Source organism: Solenopsis invicta, chromosome 2 (assembly GCF_016802725.1).
Source record: "Solenopsis invicta isolate M01_SB chromosome 2, UNIL_Sinv_3.0, whole genome shotgun sequence".
Taxonomy (NCBI): Eukaryota; Metazoa; Arthropoda; class Insecta; order Hymenoptera; family Formicidae; genus Solenopsis; species Solenopsis invicta.
Genome location: NC_052665.1, coordinates 7,421,744 through 7,440,431, shown reverse-complemented (window position 1 = coordinate 7,440,431; position 18,688 = coordinate 7,421,744). Strand labels below are relative to the sequence as shown.

At 33.2% G+C, this 18,688-nt stretch overlaps 1 protein-coding gene and 1 long non-coding RNA gene across 4 annotated transcripts in view; one reads left to right on the top strand and one right to left on the bottom strand.

Moving 5' to 3' along the window:
- The window catches only part of LOC120359910, a 97,045-nt gene extending 78,861 nt beyond the window's left edge, over window positions 1-18,184 (top strand). The window contains exon 3 of the long non-coding RNA XR_005576659.1: window positions 17,234-18,184. This is a non-coding gene — a long non-coding RNA (uncharacterized LOC120359910). The remainder of the gene's footprint in view (window positions 1-17,233) is intronic.
- On the bottom strand, window positions 1,037-9,308 carry LOC105200783 (UDP-glucosyltransferase 2). 3 transcript variants are annotated; one of them, XM_026130124.2, is made up of 6 exons: window positions 9,196-9,308; window positions 3,617-4,101; window positions 2,820-3,190; window positions 2,452-2,671; window positions 2,128-2,347; window positions 1,037-1,783 (listed from the first exon to the last, which is right to left on the bottom strand). In XM_026130124.2, exons 2-6 carry the CDS (start codon window positions 4,095-4,097, stop codon window positions 1,486-1,488), a joined length of 1,590 nt encoding a protein of 529 aa, XP_025985909.1. In that variant the 5' UTR covers window positions 4,098-4,101; window positions 9,196-9,308; the 3' UTR covers window positions 1,037-1,485. The 3 variants fall into 3 exon arrangements, with proteins under 3 accessions (XP_025985909.1, XP_011166804.1, XP_025985910.1); XM_011168502.3 differs by lacking the exon at window positions 9,196-9,308 and adding an exon at window positions 7,588-7,756; XM_026130125.2 differs by lacking the exons at window positions 1,037-1,783; window positions 9,196-9,308 and adding an exon at window positions 7,588-7,757 and having other exon boundaries at window positions 2,124-2,347.
- Window positions 18,185-18,688: the final 504 nt, after the last annotated feature.

Below are 18,688 nucleotides of genomic sequence, written 5' to 3'. Positions count from 1 at the left end.
ACACCTCAGTTACAGATTTTTTAATAAATCCGCATATGTATAACTTATAGAAAAACATGATATGAACACAGATTATTGCGCATAAATTTTGGCAAATAAAGAAAGAATATTAATCCTAATTTGCTATATCTATTTTTAGTTACCTTTTCCGCCACCCAGGTCTGCTGAATCCTGTCACGCTATATTTTCAAACTAAAAGCATATTTTTTTAGGTTAGCACATGCGAAATCGATATCTCCGAGTAAGACAAAAACAATAAATAGATAAAGATAAACAAAAAATAGATAAACGAGGTTAACAGCAATGTAAAAATTGTATTGAGTACGTTATATCTCAATACGGCGAGATAGGGTTGAGGAAACTTGCATAATATAACTATTAATGTCACACATTTCCATTACCTTTTTAAATTATCTATGATAGAGAAATGTAACATGAAAATAAATAATTCTAAGTAAATTATTACACAGATATGAATCATAAATATTTAATATATTTAATATGTATATTGAAATTGTGTTAACGAAGATATCGATAATACGAGATAAGTATACGAATAATAATAAAAATTGAACAGGCACATTGACAACAAAATACTATCTAAAATTTATTATAATGTTATAAATTATCTTTAGTATAATGCTATTTTTGTGAGAGAAAGAAGAGCTCTTTCCGATAATGGAACTAGAAGGGAAAGAGAGTAAAGCAATAAAAAAGACAATTATTAAAATGTAAGATGTATATAGGATACAACTGATTTATGCAATTTATATTTTATAATGTTGTGTGTGCATATTATATAAAAAATATTTACTAAATGTTTATAGTGAAATACGCGTATTATGACAAATTATGAAACAAAATTTTTGTTGTAAAGAAACGTAATTTGATTTTAAATACATTTGCTTAATAGAATTTTGAAATTAATTCAAAGAAGAAAGAGGAAGAGAAGAATATATATTGTATTATTTCTATTGAATTAAATTATATGTATTTTATGTATAATATCTTTTTGTATATATTCAAAACATTTTTCATTAAAAAATTTATTATAACCCACTATCTTTAATTATGCATTTACATTGCTTCCATTATAACTGTCCTATGCATTATTACACGACAATCAGACAGGCACGGACTTTCCACTACGACAATATAATTATTTAGCAGGCATGAATTACATTTCAACGAACAATTATTGATAACAGTGGCATACATTTAAAACTGCGCGATCCGATTGCGGCAATTACGCATTACTCATGTAGTGAACGATAAATAATAATTTATAGGTTTTCCGCATTTTTGAATATTTTTTCGTGAAGTTTATGGATTATTTTTAACATAATTGGATTTCTTATCCAAAATTCTACATTTAATTCTCTCGTATTTAGTTATATAAATAAAATATTAACATTAAGCAATTTTTTGTTATTTTAATTTTCTCGTCAATATAATTAATAATCATAATATTATGCATATCAAGAATTAATTAATCTTTTTGTTAATATCTACTATTGATACTTTTACAAAATTAAATATTATTTTTAACAATTTATAAATAATTATTAGAGTGCAAAGTAACGTTACAAATATGACAATTGACAAAATTGCTATAACGTCCATTTCGTGTTTTTGATACCAAGGATCATGACCAATACTGGTACGAAGATGAGAAGCACCCTTGTGACGAATCACATATTCAATCCACCAAATCATATGTTCCAAAAGATCGTAAGGTCTATCTTCATTTATTGTTTTAATTTTGAGCATTCTTTTTCTATATCTAAAAAAATGTGATAATATATTTAAATATTTAATATATTTTATATGTAAAAAGATAATGAAATATATTTTATAATATAATAGGAAATGTGACTATTTTGATAGCGTTTTGGGTAAATGTATATAATTCAATCAGATTAATAGAAATATATGTTTACATATCTCTTTACAATCATATTTCTTTCACTTTTTTACTGTACAATTATTATTTTGATAATAATTACATAGATTAAAAATTTTGTGTGTAAGATAAATGCGTTTAGTAATGTTGTATAATTATTTCGATTTCTATAAAAATAATTAATGACGTGACACAAGGAAATGCTTATAAAACAAAATGCTCACCTTTTATCGTTCAAAATTTCTCTTATAGTTGCGTTCAGACTTTCTTTCGACAAGTCTGTAAGATCTAAACGTTTTGCAACTCCTAAAGATACCATTTTGTTAACTTGAGTTATCTGATCCGCTAGTACTGGTAATCCTATGAGCGGTACCGTATAATATACAGCTTCTTCTGTGCTTTGAAGTCCACCTTGATATATGAATAGTTTTATGTTTGGATGAGCTGTAAAACGAAAAACAGATCGAAATAGCTAATAAAAAGATATGTAAACATATATTTTTATTAACTTAATTGTGTAAATTATGACACTATATATAGCTATGTACCAAGAATGCTTTGTTGAGGAAACCATTCAGCAGTATAGATATTGTCAGGTTTATTTGATAATTCGCTGTCACGTTTCCATACAACTTTGTATGGCAAATTTGTGAATACATCTCGAAATACGTTTTGCACATTCTCGGATAATAATGATATTGCGACATTTGTGCCTAGACTCACATAGATAAATCCATTCGGTGCATCTGTTATAAAATCTTTCAAATCCTAAAACAAAATAATTATTTAATTTATATATATGTATTCCAGAAGGTTAGAAATGTACGTACGGAAACTGATTTTAAATATAAATTATAAATAAAAGTATAATATTTGTAAACAATAAAGTTTTAACAATATATAGTTGAATAATTACTTTCGGTAAAGCCGCAGGTTTTTTTGAAATATGAAAATTTCCAAATGTAAAAACATTAGACGTTGTCGGTCTAACAAACGAAAGGACTTCTTGTTGATTATGAAAAACAAAACTTATATTTCTTTCCATATCACTTATGTCCGGTATATCTTTTCCGAGATATTTTTCTGCTATCGCTTGCTGTTCAGGGTAAAAATAATTTAATGTCAAATACATATGATGCCATTGACGAATAAAATTCTTTATTCTTCTCCACAATGGTAGATTAAAACCGGTGTCATCTTCCATTTCCCAAGCCGAAGGATGTGATGGCAGAACAGGTGCACCGAGTAGGTAATAATTATTATTATACAATCCAAATGTTGATACACCTGATAAATGTGATAAATGTAATGTGATCAATTCTTTAAACTTAATCAGTTTAAACAAGATTTAGTTAAAAAAAAAATTGTGCAAATATTATAATCATATGAGATACACTAAAGATAATAAAACTTATAAAAACTTGTTCATGTTTTACATAAGTTTGTTTTTACATGCATAACGATGATGAGAACAATCAAATAGGTATCTCAACTTAAACCAAATGTATAACAACGTTATTTTTTTATTTATTTTACAAAAATGTTATTAAGTAGAATAATAGTATGTAGTCTATGTATAAATATATATACAAAAAGGGTATTGTAAATTTTAAAATCAAAATAATTTATGGTTTTTTTTATGTTTTTACTAGAATAAAATAAATTTTACATGAAATTCTTAAATAAGTATTTCATATACATCATTGTTCTTACCTATAAGAGGTGCATTAAATCTATGCGCCAAGGCATACAAAGCGGGTGTTACTATAGTTTCTACGATTACTACATCAAATTTTTCGCCACTATCTGGTGCATACATCTTACGTACTTCCGGATGCTTATAAATATTTTCTGCTATTAATCGACCCATATTCCACAATTGTTCGTGCAGTGTTCTTATCCACGAAGTCTGGTTCTCTCTGTTTTTCACGAAAGTGCATTGTCTCATTAGTTTGTAGTTTTGTTGAAAGTTGATTTCTGTCAAATTGGTCAAACTGGGATTATCGATCGGATCCGTTGTTAACACGACAACTTCGTGTCCTTTTCGACTCAGAGTCGTCCATAATGGCTGATAAGGAATTTGATGACTATAGGATGGTACTGCAATAATCGCTAAAATCCTGGCAGTTTCTATCGGCACGGCAATGTATAAAAAGCACGTTATCCATAATGTCACTTTAGCAGTTGGCTTCATTTTACTGTCGATAATAATAAACAAAACTTAATGCATTTAATTGTCATTGCTGATAATTCAAGAAAATTGTTTCATTTGTTTCATTTTTTTGTTTTAATAAAATATATTTCCTTAGCTATAATGTATTATCAGCACATACGGAACATTTTTGTACAACAATAATTGAACAATATTGCAATGTGATTGTTCTCAAAAGTGGATATTTGGTTCATTACAACATAAACCAGAAATTAGTTTTTTTTTAAATAAGCAAAATGATTAATTAATAATGCGAAGTTGTTTCTTATCAAGAGCATATCAATTGATGATTTAAATTTCTTGACGTGTTACTGCATAAATATTTCAATTGTACAAGTATATTCGTAATATGCGATTATCAGAATAAAGTTTCAAATAGGACATTACTTAAAAAACGTAATGAAATGTATGAAATTTGCGCACATAACGTAAATTTGAGTGAATTCGTAACCTTCAGCCGTAACGGTATTTGCAATGCAGATATACATGAGACGAACAAGAAATACACACGTGTACAGTGTAAATTTGTAGCAGCAAGGAACGATACGTAACATGAACTTGTAGTTACAACTTTCAGTCACAATAGTTTAATAGCAAGGTTTTTTTCCTTATAGTAGTTATGAATGGTGCGTGTTAACATGGTGTTGTGCGATGAGGATATCTCAATGAAGTTTAAACAACGCGCAATGATTGAATTTTTAAATACTGAAGTACAATAAATCGTTGAATCATTAAATTAAATTAATGTGAACCTGGATATTGTCGATAAACTTCCCAGTGGAAGATAAGTTTTGATAAAAGTTATTGAAAAACAAATATTGAAATTGTATTGATGAAATTAATTTTACTGTACTTCTTTGAAAAATCTTTTCATCATTCACAGCCGATGATGAATTTCAGTTGGCGTTACGTTTGAATATTGTTGGTATATTCTGATCATGTAGCATTTTATTAACATGGACTGATTCAGAAACATTGCCAGGAAAGGAATAACTTGCTACTGTTATAGCTGAATATTGAAATTACAAGTCCATATTACGTGCGCATCGATCCTTGCTGATGCAAGTTCATGTTACGCGTACATACATGAATCCTTGCTGCTATAAGTTTTTGATGCATGTGCCTTGCTTATCAGCAATATTAGTCTGCATGTATTAGCGCTGGTATATGAAATAATTATGCTGTTTACAAACAAATGCACAAGAACAAATATAATCGTTTGAGACAATTTTTAAGCGTAGAATATGATTTTATTTACCAAATTACTCTAACGTCACAATTTTAAAAAATTTGCGATTTGCAGAAAAGAGATTTTAGTTTATTTTGGTGTGACTACGATGTTGACGTATTGAAAAACTTGTATTTTAATCATAATTAAGTATATCGATAAGGACTTACAATCCTTAAAAAGTATTTATTGTGTCGATTATAGTTAAAGATATTTGTGATTGATGTTAATAATAAAGTTTATTGCAGCAAAGTTGTAATTTATATTATGTTATTTGAATTTAAAGATTTTTTTTATATTGCTGAATATTGATCTTATGTTCAAGTTTATAAATTTAATTTAAATTATATGAAAAACTTTAAAATATTTGAACCTTTTTCGACATCTGCTACATTAATTCTGCTATTTTAAATTTATCAATAAAAATTGATATTCCGCTATCTAGAAAATTCTTAAATTTGGTCTTATTTTTAATATTTCTTAAATTTGAATAATATAATTAAAAAATATTTTATAAATTATTAATGACATATGTATGTATGTCAAAATTTTAATAAAATACACTTCTTTATATTAATTAGAAATTTGTTTAATATAAATGTCATAACAGCTTATTAATTACAGTTTTGCTAGCTGTATTATTACACGTAAGACTTTCTGAGTGTTTACTATCCGAGGAAATTTGAATTTTTTATACCTTTAAAAATCATGAATTTTTATGAGACTTTATTGGTACATAGAGAAGTTTTTACAATTTTACTTTTAAATTTGAATTTTTTTTAACAGAATCGTTTTTAAAATTTTTTTTTATAATGCAAAATGTTAATAATCGATTAGCAATAAATAGTTATATTAAAATATCAATTACAAAAGAGATCATACGTTGTTCTAAATCGGCATTGTGTGTTTACTTAAGTTTCAAATTATGTACCTCTGAGCTAGTTCGTATGGACAGACTGTTATATGATATTTAGTTCATGTTATTTCTTTTTATTCAACCTAAAATTTTAATACTCAAAATTCAAGTGACTTTTCTTTGGAATTATATGATTAAGTAACATTAATATAAGATATAATAATAAATTTTAAAGCTATCTTAAAAAATTCTCTAATTTTATAAGGAATTTTGAAAATTGTTGGAATTCTCAGGAAATTTTTTACAAAATTTACGTAAGCACTGTTGCTGTTCAAATATGACGACTTTGTGTATGTCAAATAAATATTTTCGTGATACTGCTTGGACAAAATTTTATCTCTCCACCTTTGCTTTTTTCTCCTATTTTTTTCTCTTATTCTATACCCTTTTCTATTCCCCTATTTTAACTCTTTCCTCCTCTTCCCTTTCTATCTCCACCCACGTTCTCCATATCTTTACCCATATTCTCACTGTTACTCTTTCTAATTCTACGTTTACCTCCAAACCTTTCTCTCTCTGCTTTTTCACTCCTCTATTGATTTTTTCTTATATTTTCCTCTCCTTCCAACTTAAGTCATTTTCTATTCTCTCTTTTCTCTCCAAAATTGCTTATAGTGATCTTGCACGCTCTTTCACGCATTCACACGTCAGTGCTCCGCCTAACCAAGTACTGTGTTTGCGTGATACTAAATTCTTCATTATAGTAATCGACAAAAAAAATATTTTCTTACACTTTCCTACCACTTTGAGTCACGGTCAATGTTCGTGTTTGGGTGAAAAGTGAAATTTGTTTGAATTTCGACGGTATACATTGCGCGTACATATTCGACGAACCGTGACAGATTGTAAAAACTCGCGGAATAGATGGACCGAAACTGTTTCTTCCGTCCCTCGTCCTCTTCATTTTTCACACCGCTTATTTCTTTATCTAATCGCGCGAACCAGGCCCCGTTTTTCTTTCCACCGCAAGAAAGTGAAATCTGACTGTTGCTTGTCGCCGTAACACGGAACAATAGTTTGTAATAATCTACTAGTACAACTCCAGCAAAAGCATGATAATCAAAGATAATTATGATTTCAAAAAGATGTGTTTTACTCTTTCATATAATTCTAAAATTATAGTAGTTTGTATTTAATTAATTACCGATAAATAAAAAAAGTTTAAAATGATTGACATGATATAAGAGTAAGAATGACAAAGTACATATCTTATAAAGAATTACAAAAATGAATGGTTTGTAGTTAGAGTTGTAAATTTAACTAAAGTGTCGATTTAATGAAATATCTAAATTATATATATATATAGTAGTTTTAAAATAAAAAGTTACCAAAGTACATTCCTCGCAATAGTTTTGTCGTCCGAGAATAATAGCACAAGTCTGAGTAATATTTTTGAATGCAATTCTAGAAGTTATCGCTGCTTCCATAGACCAATGTTTTCGAATTCTTATCGTTCTTCTCTTTTTGGTTAAAGCATTTGAAAATTTATGTGCGTCATCTATTAATAATTCTAGAACATTTATAATATCATCGTATTGAAGCGCATTGAAATGAGAATGTCACTAATTAAAATTTTTTTAAACGCGATATCTTAACGTTACTGTCACATATTTGATATATATGTAAATATTGGGCACAATATTTAAATCTGCTTGTCAATTCACAGATTTACATATACATATATTCAAAATGCTTGTGTATCTGTATTAAATATCATAAAACTACTTTTTAGTAATTTATGCATTTTGGATTATTTGTTTGTGATTTCAATTTTTTGTATATAATTAAGTACTGCACTGATCATATACTTAAAAGAAAGAAAAATACGACTAATAAACTTTATTTGCTTTATTTTAATTATATTAATTATTATCGTTAGACTATTAAATGATGCATTAAATGAATAATTCGTATTTTCTTTTTTTTGTAAATATGCTGTTAATAATTATTTATTCTATAACATTTTGATGCACTTTTAAGTAAATTAGGTTTCTTTTCATTTATAATTCATGACGAATGGACGATTTGTTCGTAATGATGATGAATGTCTATATCAAATACATACTTAAGTACTTTGAAAGTTACGCGAACCCCCCGCGACATTATTGAGACTTCGTAATTCTGACAACCCGAGGATAAGTTCGATAATAACGATGGAAACGTTATGGGAAGTGGTCTTTTCTGAGTTAGTGTCGTACATATAAGAGTCGTAATAATAAAATTCACATTAATCTTTCACGGAACATTCAGGGAAAGGGAGCAGAGAGAGAGAGAAAGAGAAAGAGGAGAGAATGAGGTGAAATGGCATGGGTGCTCGTCGTGCTTCAACCCAGAACTGTGGAACTATTTATGACTCCAGTCCATTTGTCGAACGTCACGAGGGATTTCCGGAAATTGCTTTAAACGCGTAATGGCACGTCCGCTTTCGGAGTTTACCGGTCGGGTTACCAGCTGTCATAATAAAAACGTTGATATTGTCCGTGATGGCACTACCGCTGTGCGTGACTATTGCGAATTGACAAGAACGATCGGTAGACGCCTAGTAGATAGGCATTTCTTCGCAAAACGTTTTCTGATAATTACACACGAATCATATGCCTAATGTAAATTCTGTCTTCGAATCAAGCTGTTTTCATCGATCGTTTTATTCTTTCAAATAAAACGTTGTACAGGAAGAAAGCTTAGAATGTATCGGCCATCGAATTCAATCTTTAAATAAACGGATAATTTTAAAAATATCTTAAAATATATAAAACTAATACGAGAAAAAATATGATATATATAAAATTAAAGTATATATTTATGCTTACAATTCCAATAACTGAATTGGAATCGATCTGAAATTTATTTCCGTTATCGACAATTTACGTGCAGTTTCGCGATAAAGAGGCATGTAATATGCCACGAAATTTATATATGTAAAGGCAATTACTTACACTTAGCGTGATAACAACACAACCTCAAGGCATTCCTGGTACCGCCTTAATTCTTCTAGAAGTTTGGTGTACGTTTCAGCAAAGCTGAAATTATTAACCGCAACTACCATATTGTGTCCCGTGCAGAACTGGGTGGCATAATTAAGAGGACTCCCGCTGTCGTTGACTAGCACGTGACTCGACCTCGGTACGGCCTGGCACATACATTTACAGACATGCAAACCGACGCTGTGAAACCGACGACGTGTCTTAGGTTCAGCTTTACTCGGCTATCTGGATCTAGTTACGAATTTGCATTATAGGATAGACCGTCAGGAGTTTCTCCACAAAATTGGAAGGGCTTTCGTGCATTCGCTTAAAATTTTTGTCGTGTCGGTTGTTCATTTGGAAAAGGAAAAAAAATCTTTAAGTTTCTAAATGGAATTAAATTTTTAACGAAAAAACCCTATCTCTGGAAAAGTGCTGATGAAGCTCTATAACATTCTCGAATACTTTTTCTTGTATCCATTTTTTTATTTTTAACAGTTGAAGGATATCAGGATCTGCTCACTGGATATACACAGTAAAAAAACAATTTTTTTATTTATATTAAATCGGTATTTATATTAAAATTATATTAAATTTGTGTGTTGAATTTTTAACATACCGAAGCGTGTTAATTTAACATAGTGAGATTGTACTATTTGAATATTTTGTATTAAGTTGGAATTTAATATTTCCTAGTGTTAAAATAACACAATTTATAGATGAATAAACAAATAATAAAAATAATGTAATTTTGAAATGTAAATTTTAAAATAAACAAATAAAACGTACGCGTCAACATACAAATATTACTTTTACTGAAGAAATATGCTTTCACTATTTGTTTTTAAATCGTATCAAAGTATTACATTTTTGTATTAATTACATAACATTTGTGTTACTTTCTCATTCATCCTGTGTTAAATTAACACAACAATTTGAGTGTTTGAGACGTGCGATATAACACGAATTTAAATTTAATACAAATTTTCCACTGTGCAAGGTAAAATAGAAATTGTATACGCTGTGCTGGTATTTGGAAAAATCGTTATTCGCGACTGGAAGTTACTATCACGTTAAAATTTTGCGATGCACGAATTTCGTCGCGCAGTCAAGATGCTTCACAGATGGTGAGTGGCTTTTGCTGTGCGGCTAGCGCACGTTATATGAAAAGGCGCGAATATGACGCTGGTTTGGCGTACGGCTAATGCATGAGTCTAGCCTAAGCTCGAGGACGCCTAGATAGCGAGGACCCGAGAGGAGACTCGAGAGAGGAAGGAGTCCGGTTTAATTGAAGAATATGTATATTTGCTTATAATTGCTTCGGTTTTTTCGTTATTACAGCTCTTGATGTAGGCTTACAGCGATGTTCGTATACGTATTGCGTATCGCTATGTTCGGTGTTCCGATGCTTCGTCGTAGGACGACAGTATTGCTGTGTGAGATGTTCCGATATTTTGTCGTGTGTTGACAGGATAACTTCTTAATGTGCTCTCCGTCGCTTGGGTGGCAAGCAGCGGTTTTTACGAGTATATGTAACGATTGCGGGAATTAGCGCGGCTTAGCGCAATTGTTACTTCTGCTAAGTTAGCGTTTTTGCAATGTATTTAGGCCATGGTTTGTTAGGTTTTGGAGTTTTCGGATTTGCCTTGCATTGCGAAAATGCTTTACATTCAATTTTTGTGGCATGGTAATCTAATCCCGGTTATCATGCACCGAATTATTGCTAGGCGATAACAGTTTGAAATGCACGATACGCGAAAGCATTACCAGTGCACTGTGGCGTGTTGATGCAACGTGAGAATGGAATGCAGAGTTGTTACAAGCGGGACTCTTAACATCGCCTTTAATACGACAGCTCACGCAACGCGTCGCGGTTTAGTTCGGACATGTTTATTTAGCAGCTCCCCGTGAAGAGGGTCATCCGGGATGTGCTGAAATAGACAACGATACCACCCTGAGGGTCGAGGAAGCTTTAAAAGCTTGGGTGTGGTGGTGAACGAGGGGTGGAGAAGATGCGCGGAGGATCAGAGGGGTCAGACCGCGGCTATCGCATCCTGTAAATCATGTATAATTGTAATTTATACCGCACATCAGCCTATGTTAATTATAACGCAGCGTCACACCGCGACCGCGACGAAAACGAGTTTGCGAACGCGCCGCAACGGTAGAATTTACGAGTTTCGCGGAGGGTGTTCGGTCGCATTCGCTCTCGAATGTTCTCCTTTTTTCCCATTTGTTTGTATCCGCCTTTTCTTTTCTCTTTCTCTTTTTCTCTCTTTCCTCTTTTTTTTACCAATGTGACGCGATATCTCGCGGATAGCTCGACCAGCAGTCCGCGCAAACGTAATGAACGACCTTCGGAGCTTTTCCAACCAGCGTGAGTCCATCGGTGGATAAACTACGAAATATTATCCTGTCACATTCTGTCCGGGAATTGTCATCTGACGTGCATGTACGCAACGAGGACTGGAATACTTGCCGATGTACATCGTATGAGTTACGAGCGAATGAATGCAGCTTTATTCTTTTCTCGCAGCACCACGATGCATCGACTCGTTCAGCATAGATACAATGCCATTTGCATTTTCAAATGTATCGCGTTTCACGGACCAAATTATGGTTAGAATTTTTCTCGCCGTATTTATACATACATGCATGAGAGCGATAAGTTCTTCAAAGTGAGAAAATATGAACATGAAGCGCTCATGATGGACATATCCCGAAATAGCGACATATCCCCGTAGAAAATTTAACGCGACGCTAAACCTGACTCTATGATTCTGCTGTAATATTGCGATACGGTTTCGAATTTTTATTACGAGATTTCGCACAGCAATACGCATTTTTAACCGGCTAAATTAGATTTTCGTAATTTTTCCTTCATCTTCGCTGCTCATATCCGACCGAATGCACTCACGGCATTAAGCTCCGAAGCTTTAGCGCAGGCACGAGCGACATACACAGCGTATAAGCGCACACGAACGCGAATTCGATGCAATCGGCGCAGAATGGCGTAAGAGAGCACTCGAGAGCGGCGAGCTCTGGCTCCCGGCAGTAAATGGCTAGCGAAATGCCGGACATTCGATGCCTCCGAAGCTCATCGGTTCGCAGCTGACGTGTACAAGGAAATGGCATTTAACGGATTAAAATCAGCCGTCCGTAGAGCTAACGTGCAAGAGCCCGATAACGGCCGACTGTAGTTAGATTTTTGTGCATTCGATTTTTTTATCGAGATCGCCGATCAGGCGGCAACATCCAACTTAGCGATTCTTTTTGTTGTAAAACCGTCAACCGATACAAGTACGCATTTTATTGCGTATAGTTTTGGTGACGATGAGAAATTATTTAGTTTTGAGAATTAAATGATTAATAATAAATGTAAGTGATTAAAAATTATCTAATCTATTATATGCTTTTAAACTTTATGTCAAAATGGTTTAAAAGGATTATATTATATTTCAATAATCGAATTATTATAAAACAAATATAAATTAAACATTTTATTTCTTAATTGCTTAATTTGATGCACAATATTTTGTGCGAAAATACTATCGACCTTAAATATCTTAATTGCAACTTCTTGATACAATTAGAATAATAATTTTATTAAACTGTATTTGAAATTGATATCAATAAAAGTGTTCCTCGAAAAGATAGGTAATCGATGAACTTGGTCATATTTCATCTCGCTTTGAAGGATCAACGTTGGACATACCGTCGATCCCTGAAAAAAGGGTTAACGAAAGTCGATGTTATCTGTGTGAAATATACCGAACCGCACAATATTTTACCTCGCAGCGAGGCGGCCGCCTTTTTCGCAATCGGCGATGCCGTATCGAGAAGCATAACGAGATTTCGAGATCGATGATGCTAACCGTAGGCGCCATCATCGAATTTGCTAACGAGACCCGTGACGATGTAGCATGCCATCGACTCAGCGGAACTGTCATTAAAAAAAAGCCAGTTATAGCGAACCGCCTAGGTTGAAGAGAAAAACACGCGGTCTCGCGATTGCGGCAAACGAAGCCACTTTGAAACGGCGAACATAATCGATACGTCTGCCGTTCGGGCAAACGAAACGGATGGAAAAAGCTGAACGTGGATTAAGCCGCGGCGCGCAATGTCGTTGACAATTCAGCGAGGTGAAAATGTTTTGCCGGCGTATCTGGTTGCGCCAGCTGTTCCGTATATAGCGCCAACCACGCCAATAGCTATGTGCATTGGGAAAGATAATTCGATGTGTAACGAATTGCTTTTTGACGAACTTTCGTGTTTCGTACGCTCTTGTAGACTGCGACCATGTTGGCTCGACGATTCGTTTTGATATTGGTCATGCTTTGCGAATTATTTTGCTGCGTATAAAGTTTTAATGAACTCCAATTATACGAGCCTGTTTCTTACCTTAGTTATAAACCTAATCTATGAATAAAGCTTTCGCTCAACTTCGCTCAGCTTCGCGCAACTAGTTTTGCATTTTTATTTATACTTCTTGGAAGACATCTTGATATCAAGAAGTTTTAATAAATGAGAGATAAAGTTGGTCACGGGTTTTTGTTACAATTGATTAAAAGTAATTAATTTATTTTCTATTCATATTTGTTTAAATTAGATTTCCAGTACAGAAAAGTGTTGCAACAAAGTATTAATTGTAAATCATTAATTAATACGATTGTACCGCGTATATTGCATATCAAATTATTTGTAATTTCATTTCTAACGCAATAATTTAAGTCAAATGATGCATTCGTAATGGAAGTTGAAAATTATACACATGCATTTTCTACCGCAAAAATTTAACGTTATACTTTGCATATAATTTTTTGTATAAAACTTTGCAAACAATTTTTATAGCTTCGTGTAAAGTAAAGGTAGAAATTTTGAGAGATAAGTAATATAATTTGTGCGCGTGTACGACGTATACACGATGCTGTCCTTGCGGAAAGCATTAGCCTTGCTGTACCGGTAGTGACGCTCTAATGCGGCTTTATTTAAACACATACAATTATATTTTACTTTGGCTTAATCACCTAGGTCATTAATTTTTAACGAAAGTTTTGACATTGACCCGCAGTCAAAGGCCGCAATGAATATAAGAATATATTCCTGTCGCATAAAGTACACGAAAAACTCTTATTACCGTTATAGTCTGAATTATTGATATATTATTAACATTAATGTACTATTTATTATCTATTAATGTAATTTGATTGTTATATTATACGTATTGCGAGAAAGATTGCGATTATGCAGTCCTTTTATAAATAATAATTAGCACATGAAAATATTAATCTTAATTATAGCTTTACGATAATTATAAAATAAATATTAGAAAATATCAATAACGTTTATATGGAAGCTGGTACTTTTTATCGTTGAAAAATTGATGTACCGGACCTCATCGATTATCGCGCTTGTCTTTATTTAAAGCCTCCTCAAATGAGTTCAGGTTGTCTGTTATTAAAATAATTTAGCAGCTAATCGACATTCCTCGTGAAGAGTACACATCGGCGAAAAGTCGTATTATTCGATGGTCGAACAAGAATTGATCCAGTTATGAAAAGGTCAATTTCACCTCGTCGAGCCACCGGCGTCGTTAAATCTGATTGCAGCAGCGTCGCAATTCTTCTCGGCGGCGGCCACCGCGCATTCACGATTAACGGTGAATGCATGCCAGCCGCGTCTGCATTCTGTTTGGCCCGGTGCTAACGAACTATGAATTCCAAAAGTAAAGAAGTAAAAACAAAAAAAAGGGAACACAAAAGAGGAGCGGGCGACAGAGCGGTTATCCCCGGTGAGCCACGGACGGCCGAAAGTGCGGTCGGAACTCGATGAATTATTCACCGTCACGTCTATTCTTCGTCCAACCGATTCCGTACGTAGAGACGAGAGCGACGGGAGAGCGAGAGGAGGCGCAGCGTGTAACTGCGAGTGGCCGACTCGTGCGGCTGATTCGTGATAACGACGACGCCAGATGGAAATTCCGCTCGGCGGTCCGTCCAGCTGGCCGTATGCAACTTAGGAAGCTTTGAACACGCGCGCCTGCACGCGCGTGTGATGGCGCGTGAAGTAGCGAGAAGCTCCGCATACGCTCACGCCCCTGGTCATGTAAATTGGCGAACGTAAATACGGTCCACACGCTTCGCAGCGTGCACGTACACATGCGGACGGAGGGCCGGTTTATCTGAGACATAATCCGACGACCTGCATTAATTGTCGTCGTCAATCAGAGGAACCCGTCACCACGGACGGAATGCGATTAATATCGATCAGCTCGCGTCCCTACCGTGAACGAGCGATATCGACCTTGCGGAGAATCGAGTTGCTCACGGTAATGGCTTCCGCGCGATACGATGTTTATGATGTTGCGAACGGAAACTGCTCGACGCGAGCGTGTGTGCGAGCGTGTAAGCAGATTTCAGGGAAATTAGTTGAGAGGATTCATTCATTTTATTATAATGCTTATTTTTTTACGATTATGAAGCGAGACGTTGAATGTTTTACATTTTAATAAAATTATTCGTCGCGGTTTGCGAAATGTGCGGCTTATAAATGTGCACGTTTGTATTGTTTAACGATTCAAAGTCTTCTAATATGCTATTTTTGTTTGCGGTTTGTATCAATTTATTAACACCTTGAGTATAATTATGGCGAGCAGAGAGTTTGCGCGAAATTTCTCGAAGGATGAAGATTTCCGTCTGCGATCTTTATCTCATTCTGACACGCGAGAGTCAAAGATTCAGCGAATTTCTCATCAGGTTGTGGTAAATGGAAGCTGATTAGGAGAGACTCGGCGAAATTATCTCCATAATCCGTTTCTAACGCGGATTGAAGGAAGAGATCGCGCTCAAATAAGATTCACTTCCAAATTTAAAGGCCTCACGCCGGAGATCGTCTTTACCCGATCTTTACTCGGTGTTCTCGTTGAGCAGATCCACTTTCGTCATCTCGTGCAAGTTAGCGGGAAAGTGGTGAATGATCGGCACAAAAGCAAAAATGGAGAATTAAACTCGGCCGTGGTGAATCTTGCATTCTCCGGAAATTAATTTCACGAGAGGTCGACTGGGATTGTTTAACGAGAGACGCGTTGGTGAATAGTCATCCCCATTTCATTGTCAAACTGGATTACATAGGCCGCGAGAGCTAGTCTTGGATAGGTTTATGCGGGAATTACGACGAGATGCGATAATCTCTACGAAAATATTGCAACTCGAGAGTAAAATATATAATTACTACGACCTCTAATAAGAGACACTTTCCATTAATTTGAATACAAAAATTCTTTATAATTACTTTATTGAATTATTTTATTTTAAGAATGCTTTTAAGTAGTCAGAAACTAAAATTGTTAAATCTTGTTACGTTATATCAATTATATAAAATAGATCTCGAAGTAAATGCTGAGCTTTCGCTGAGATGATGGGACTTGGAATAGTGCAAGAATAGATTTGCATGTTGCCTATCAGTAAAGATGAATAGTAATTCAGAAAGCTGACATGGCATAACAATATGCATTTCGTTACCGAGGAGAATGTAATATAGTTGCACGTGGAATGTATATTAGGCGCATATCTATGTCATAGTATAACTTAACTTTTCATTAACCCAAATATCCTGAAACAAATGCGAGTCACGGTACTGTTTTATATGAATAATTATATTGGAAATAATATATTTCTCTCTTGCTTGCCTCATACTTGTTATTCTGCATAAATATCTCAAAGACTGACAGAGCAATCAATTATTGAATTTCTATTTTACGTTTTCTAGAAAAATATATAATTTCTATATCTTAAAATTTGTTTTAAATTAAAAAAAAATTTGATACATAGTTTCGTAATTAAATATTCAAAAATAGAGCAACTGACGTTTATTTCAAAAATATAGTTTAATTTAATCCAATTTTACATAATTTATTCTTTGTATGATTGACACATTCCGTGTCTATTTAAGTTTTATTTCGAAAAATATTGTAATTATGACAAAAAATATAACAATTTCAATTTTTGTTTAGGTATCATCAGCGCCAGACTTTGGTAAGTGAACCTCCAAGAATATACGCTTCTTCCGTGATCGCTGAGGGACGGGGTAAGTGTCTAATAATGAATGGCCGACAATAGTGATAATGTTTTGCAGTTTCTATCGATTTCTGACGAAATCCCATAGGAAACCACTTTAGCTTTGCGTGAATTTTTTTCTACCCGAATACTATTTCTCGTAATGCTACTCATGCCGCTTGGCAAACACGCACTTGTAGAACTCACGGAGTTAAACTTAGCCGCCGAAAGACGCCGAATATCGTAAAGTTATAAACCGTAATAAATCGTTCCTAATGTAGGTTAACGCCAGGGCGAAAGAATTGTCTATCGAATTTACGACGAGCTTGTTGCCAAAACCGCCGTCGTAAAGAAAGAAGGATCCACCCTTCGCCGAGAGAAGGTCGATATCCGCGACGATAATGGACCCATACCATCGTGGTATGGGTGGACGGATGCAACTGAGGTGGTTAATTTAGAAAAGAGGATTGCACCCTGGACGTAATGTTTGTAATCCTTAACGAAGGATGCTTCAGTGAACTTGAATTGCAGAAGCGCGTTTTTACGAGAAAAAGAAGAATGATAGGGACAAGTATAAAATAATCATTAGTCGCTTCATTGAATTATTTTTTTTATTACTTTATCGGCGTATTTATCGTTGCTACTCATTTTATATTATATTGTAATCAATATTAATTATTTTGGACAAATACTATTAAAATCGGTGACTATTATTACAAACAATTATTAAAATTGACGATAATGATTATCATAAGTGGTTAATAATATTACTAACTGATACATCTATGTAATAATTAAACGATTATAAAGTTTGTATCACGTACGCAGTATATGTAATTATTATCTGACGGCTATGCTAACGTGATTACATAACTTTTTTTTACTTGTATAACTTTGATACAGTGTAATCTATACCTGTATTGTTTTATATTTTGTTTTTTAATCATTTATCAATTTAATCAATTATTACGGCGTAATAATTAATGATATAAATTATAATAAAGAAATAGTTGCAAATATAAAACATTAAAATATGTAAGACAAAGAAGCTCCGTGCATTATACAAGAAATGTAATTTCTTTAAAATTCTAATTAATTGATCTTGGCTAAATGAAGAAATATCAATCCAAAATAATTCATAATTAAAGATTTAACAGTCAAATAAAATATATTTATATTTTATACGCGCGCTTAAAATCTCTTCTACAAAATAATAACGACGTTAGTTTACTAACGACGACATTAAGATACTGTATAATTGAAAATTATTGCGTTATAAAGACTTATATTTAAGAAATTAAATAAGCTTGAAATAATTTGCTTTTAAAACGTACGATATATTATGTGCTATAATTATAATCATTATCGCTAATAAAGAACTCATCGACGTTGGCATACTGCGTTCATTAAAG

Bases quoted from the DNA above. Each gene is read 5' to 3' on its own strand.
- LOC105200783 (XM_026130124.2), bottom strand. From the start codon at position 4,097: ATGAAGCCAACTGCTAAAGTGACATTATGGATAACGTGCTTTTTATAC. The intron at 2,672-2,819 runs GTAATTATTCAA...ATTTTGTTTTAG, and splicing joins AACCTGCGGCTTTACCGAAA to GATTTGAAAGATTTTATAAC. The intron at 2,348-2,451 runs GTACATAGCTAT...TTCGTTTTACAG, and splicing joins TCCTCAACAAAGCATTCTTG to CTCATCCAAACATAAAACTA.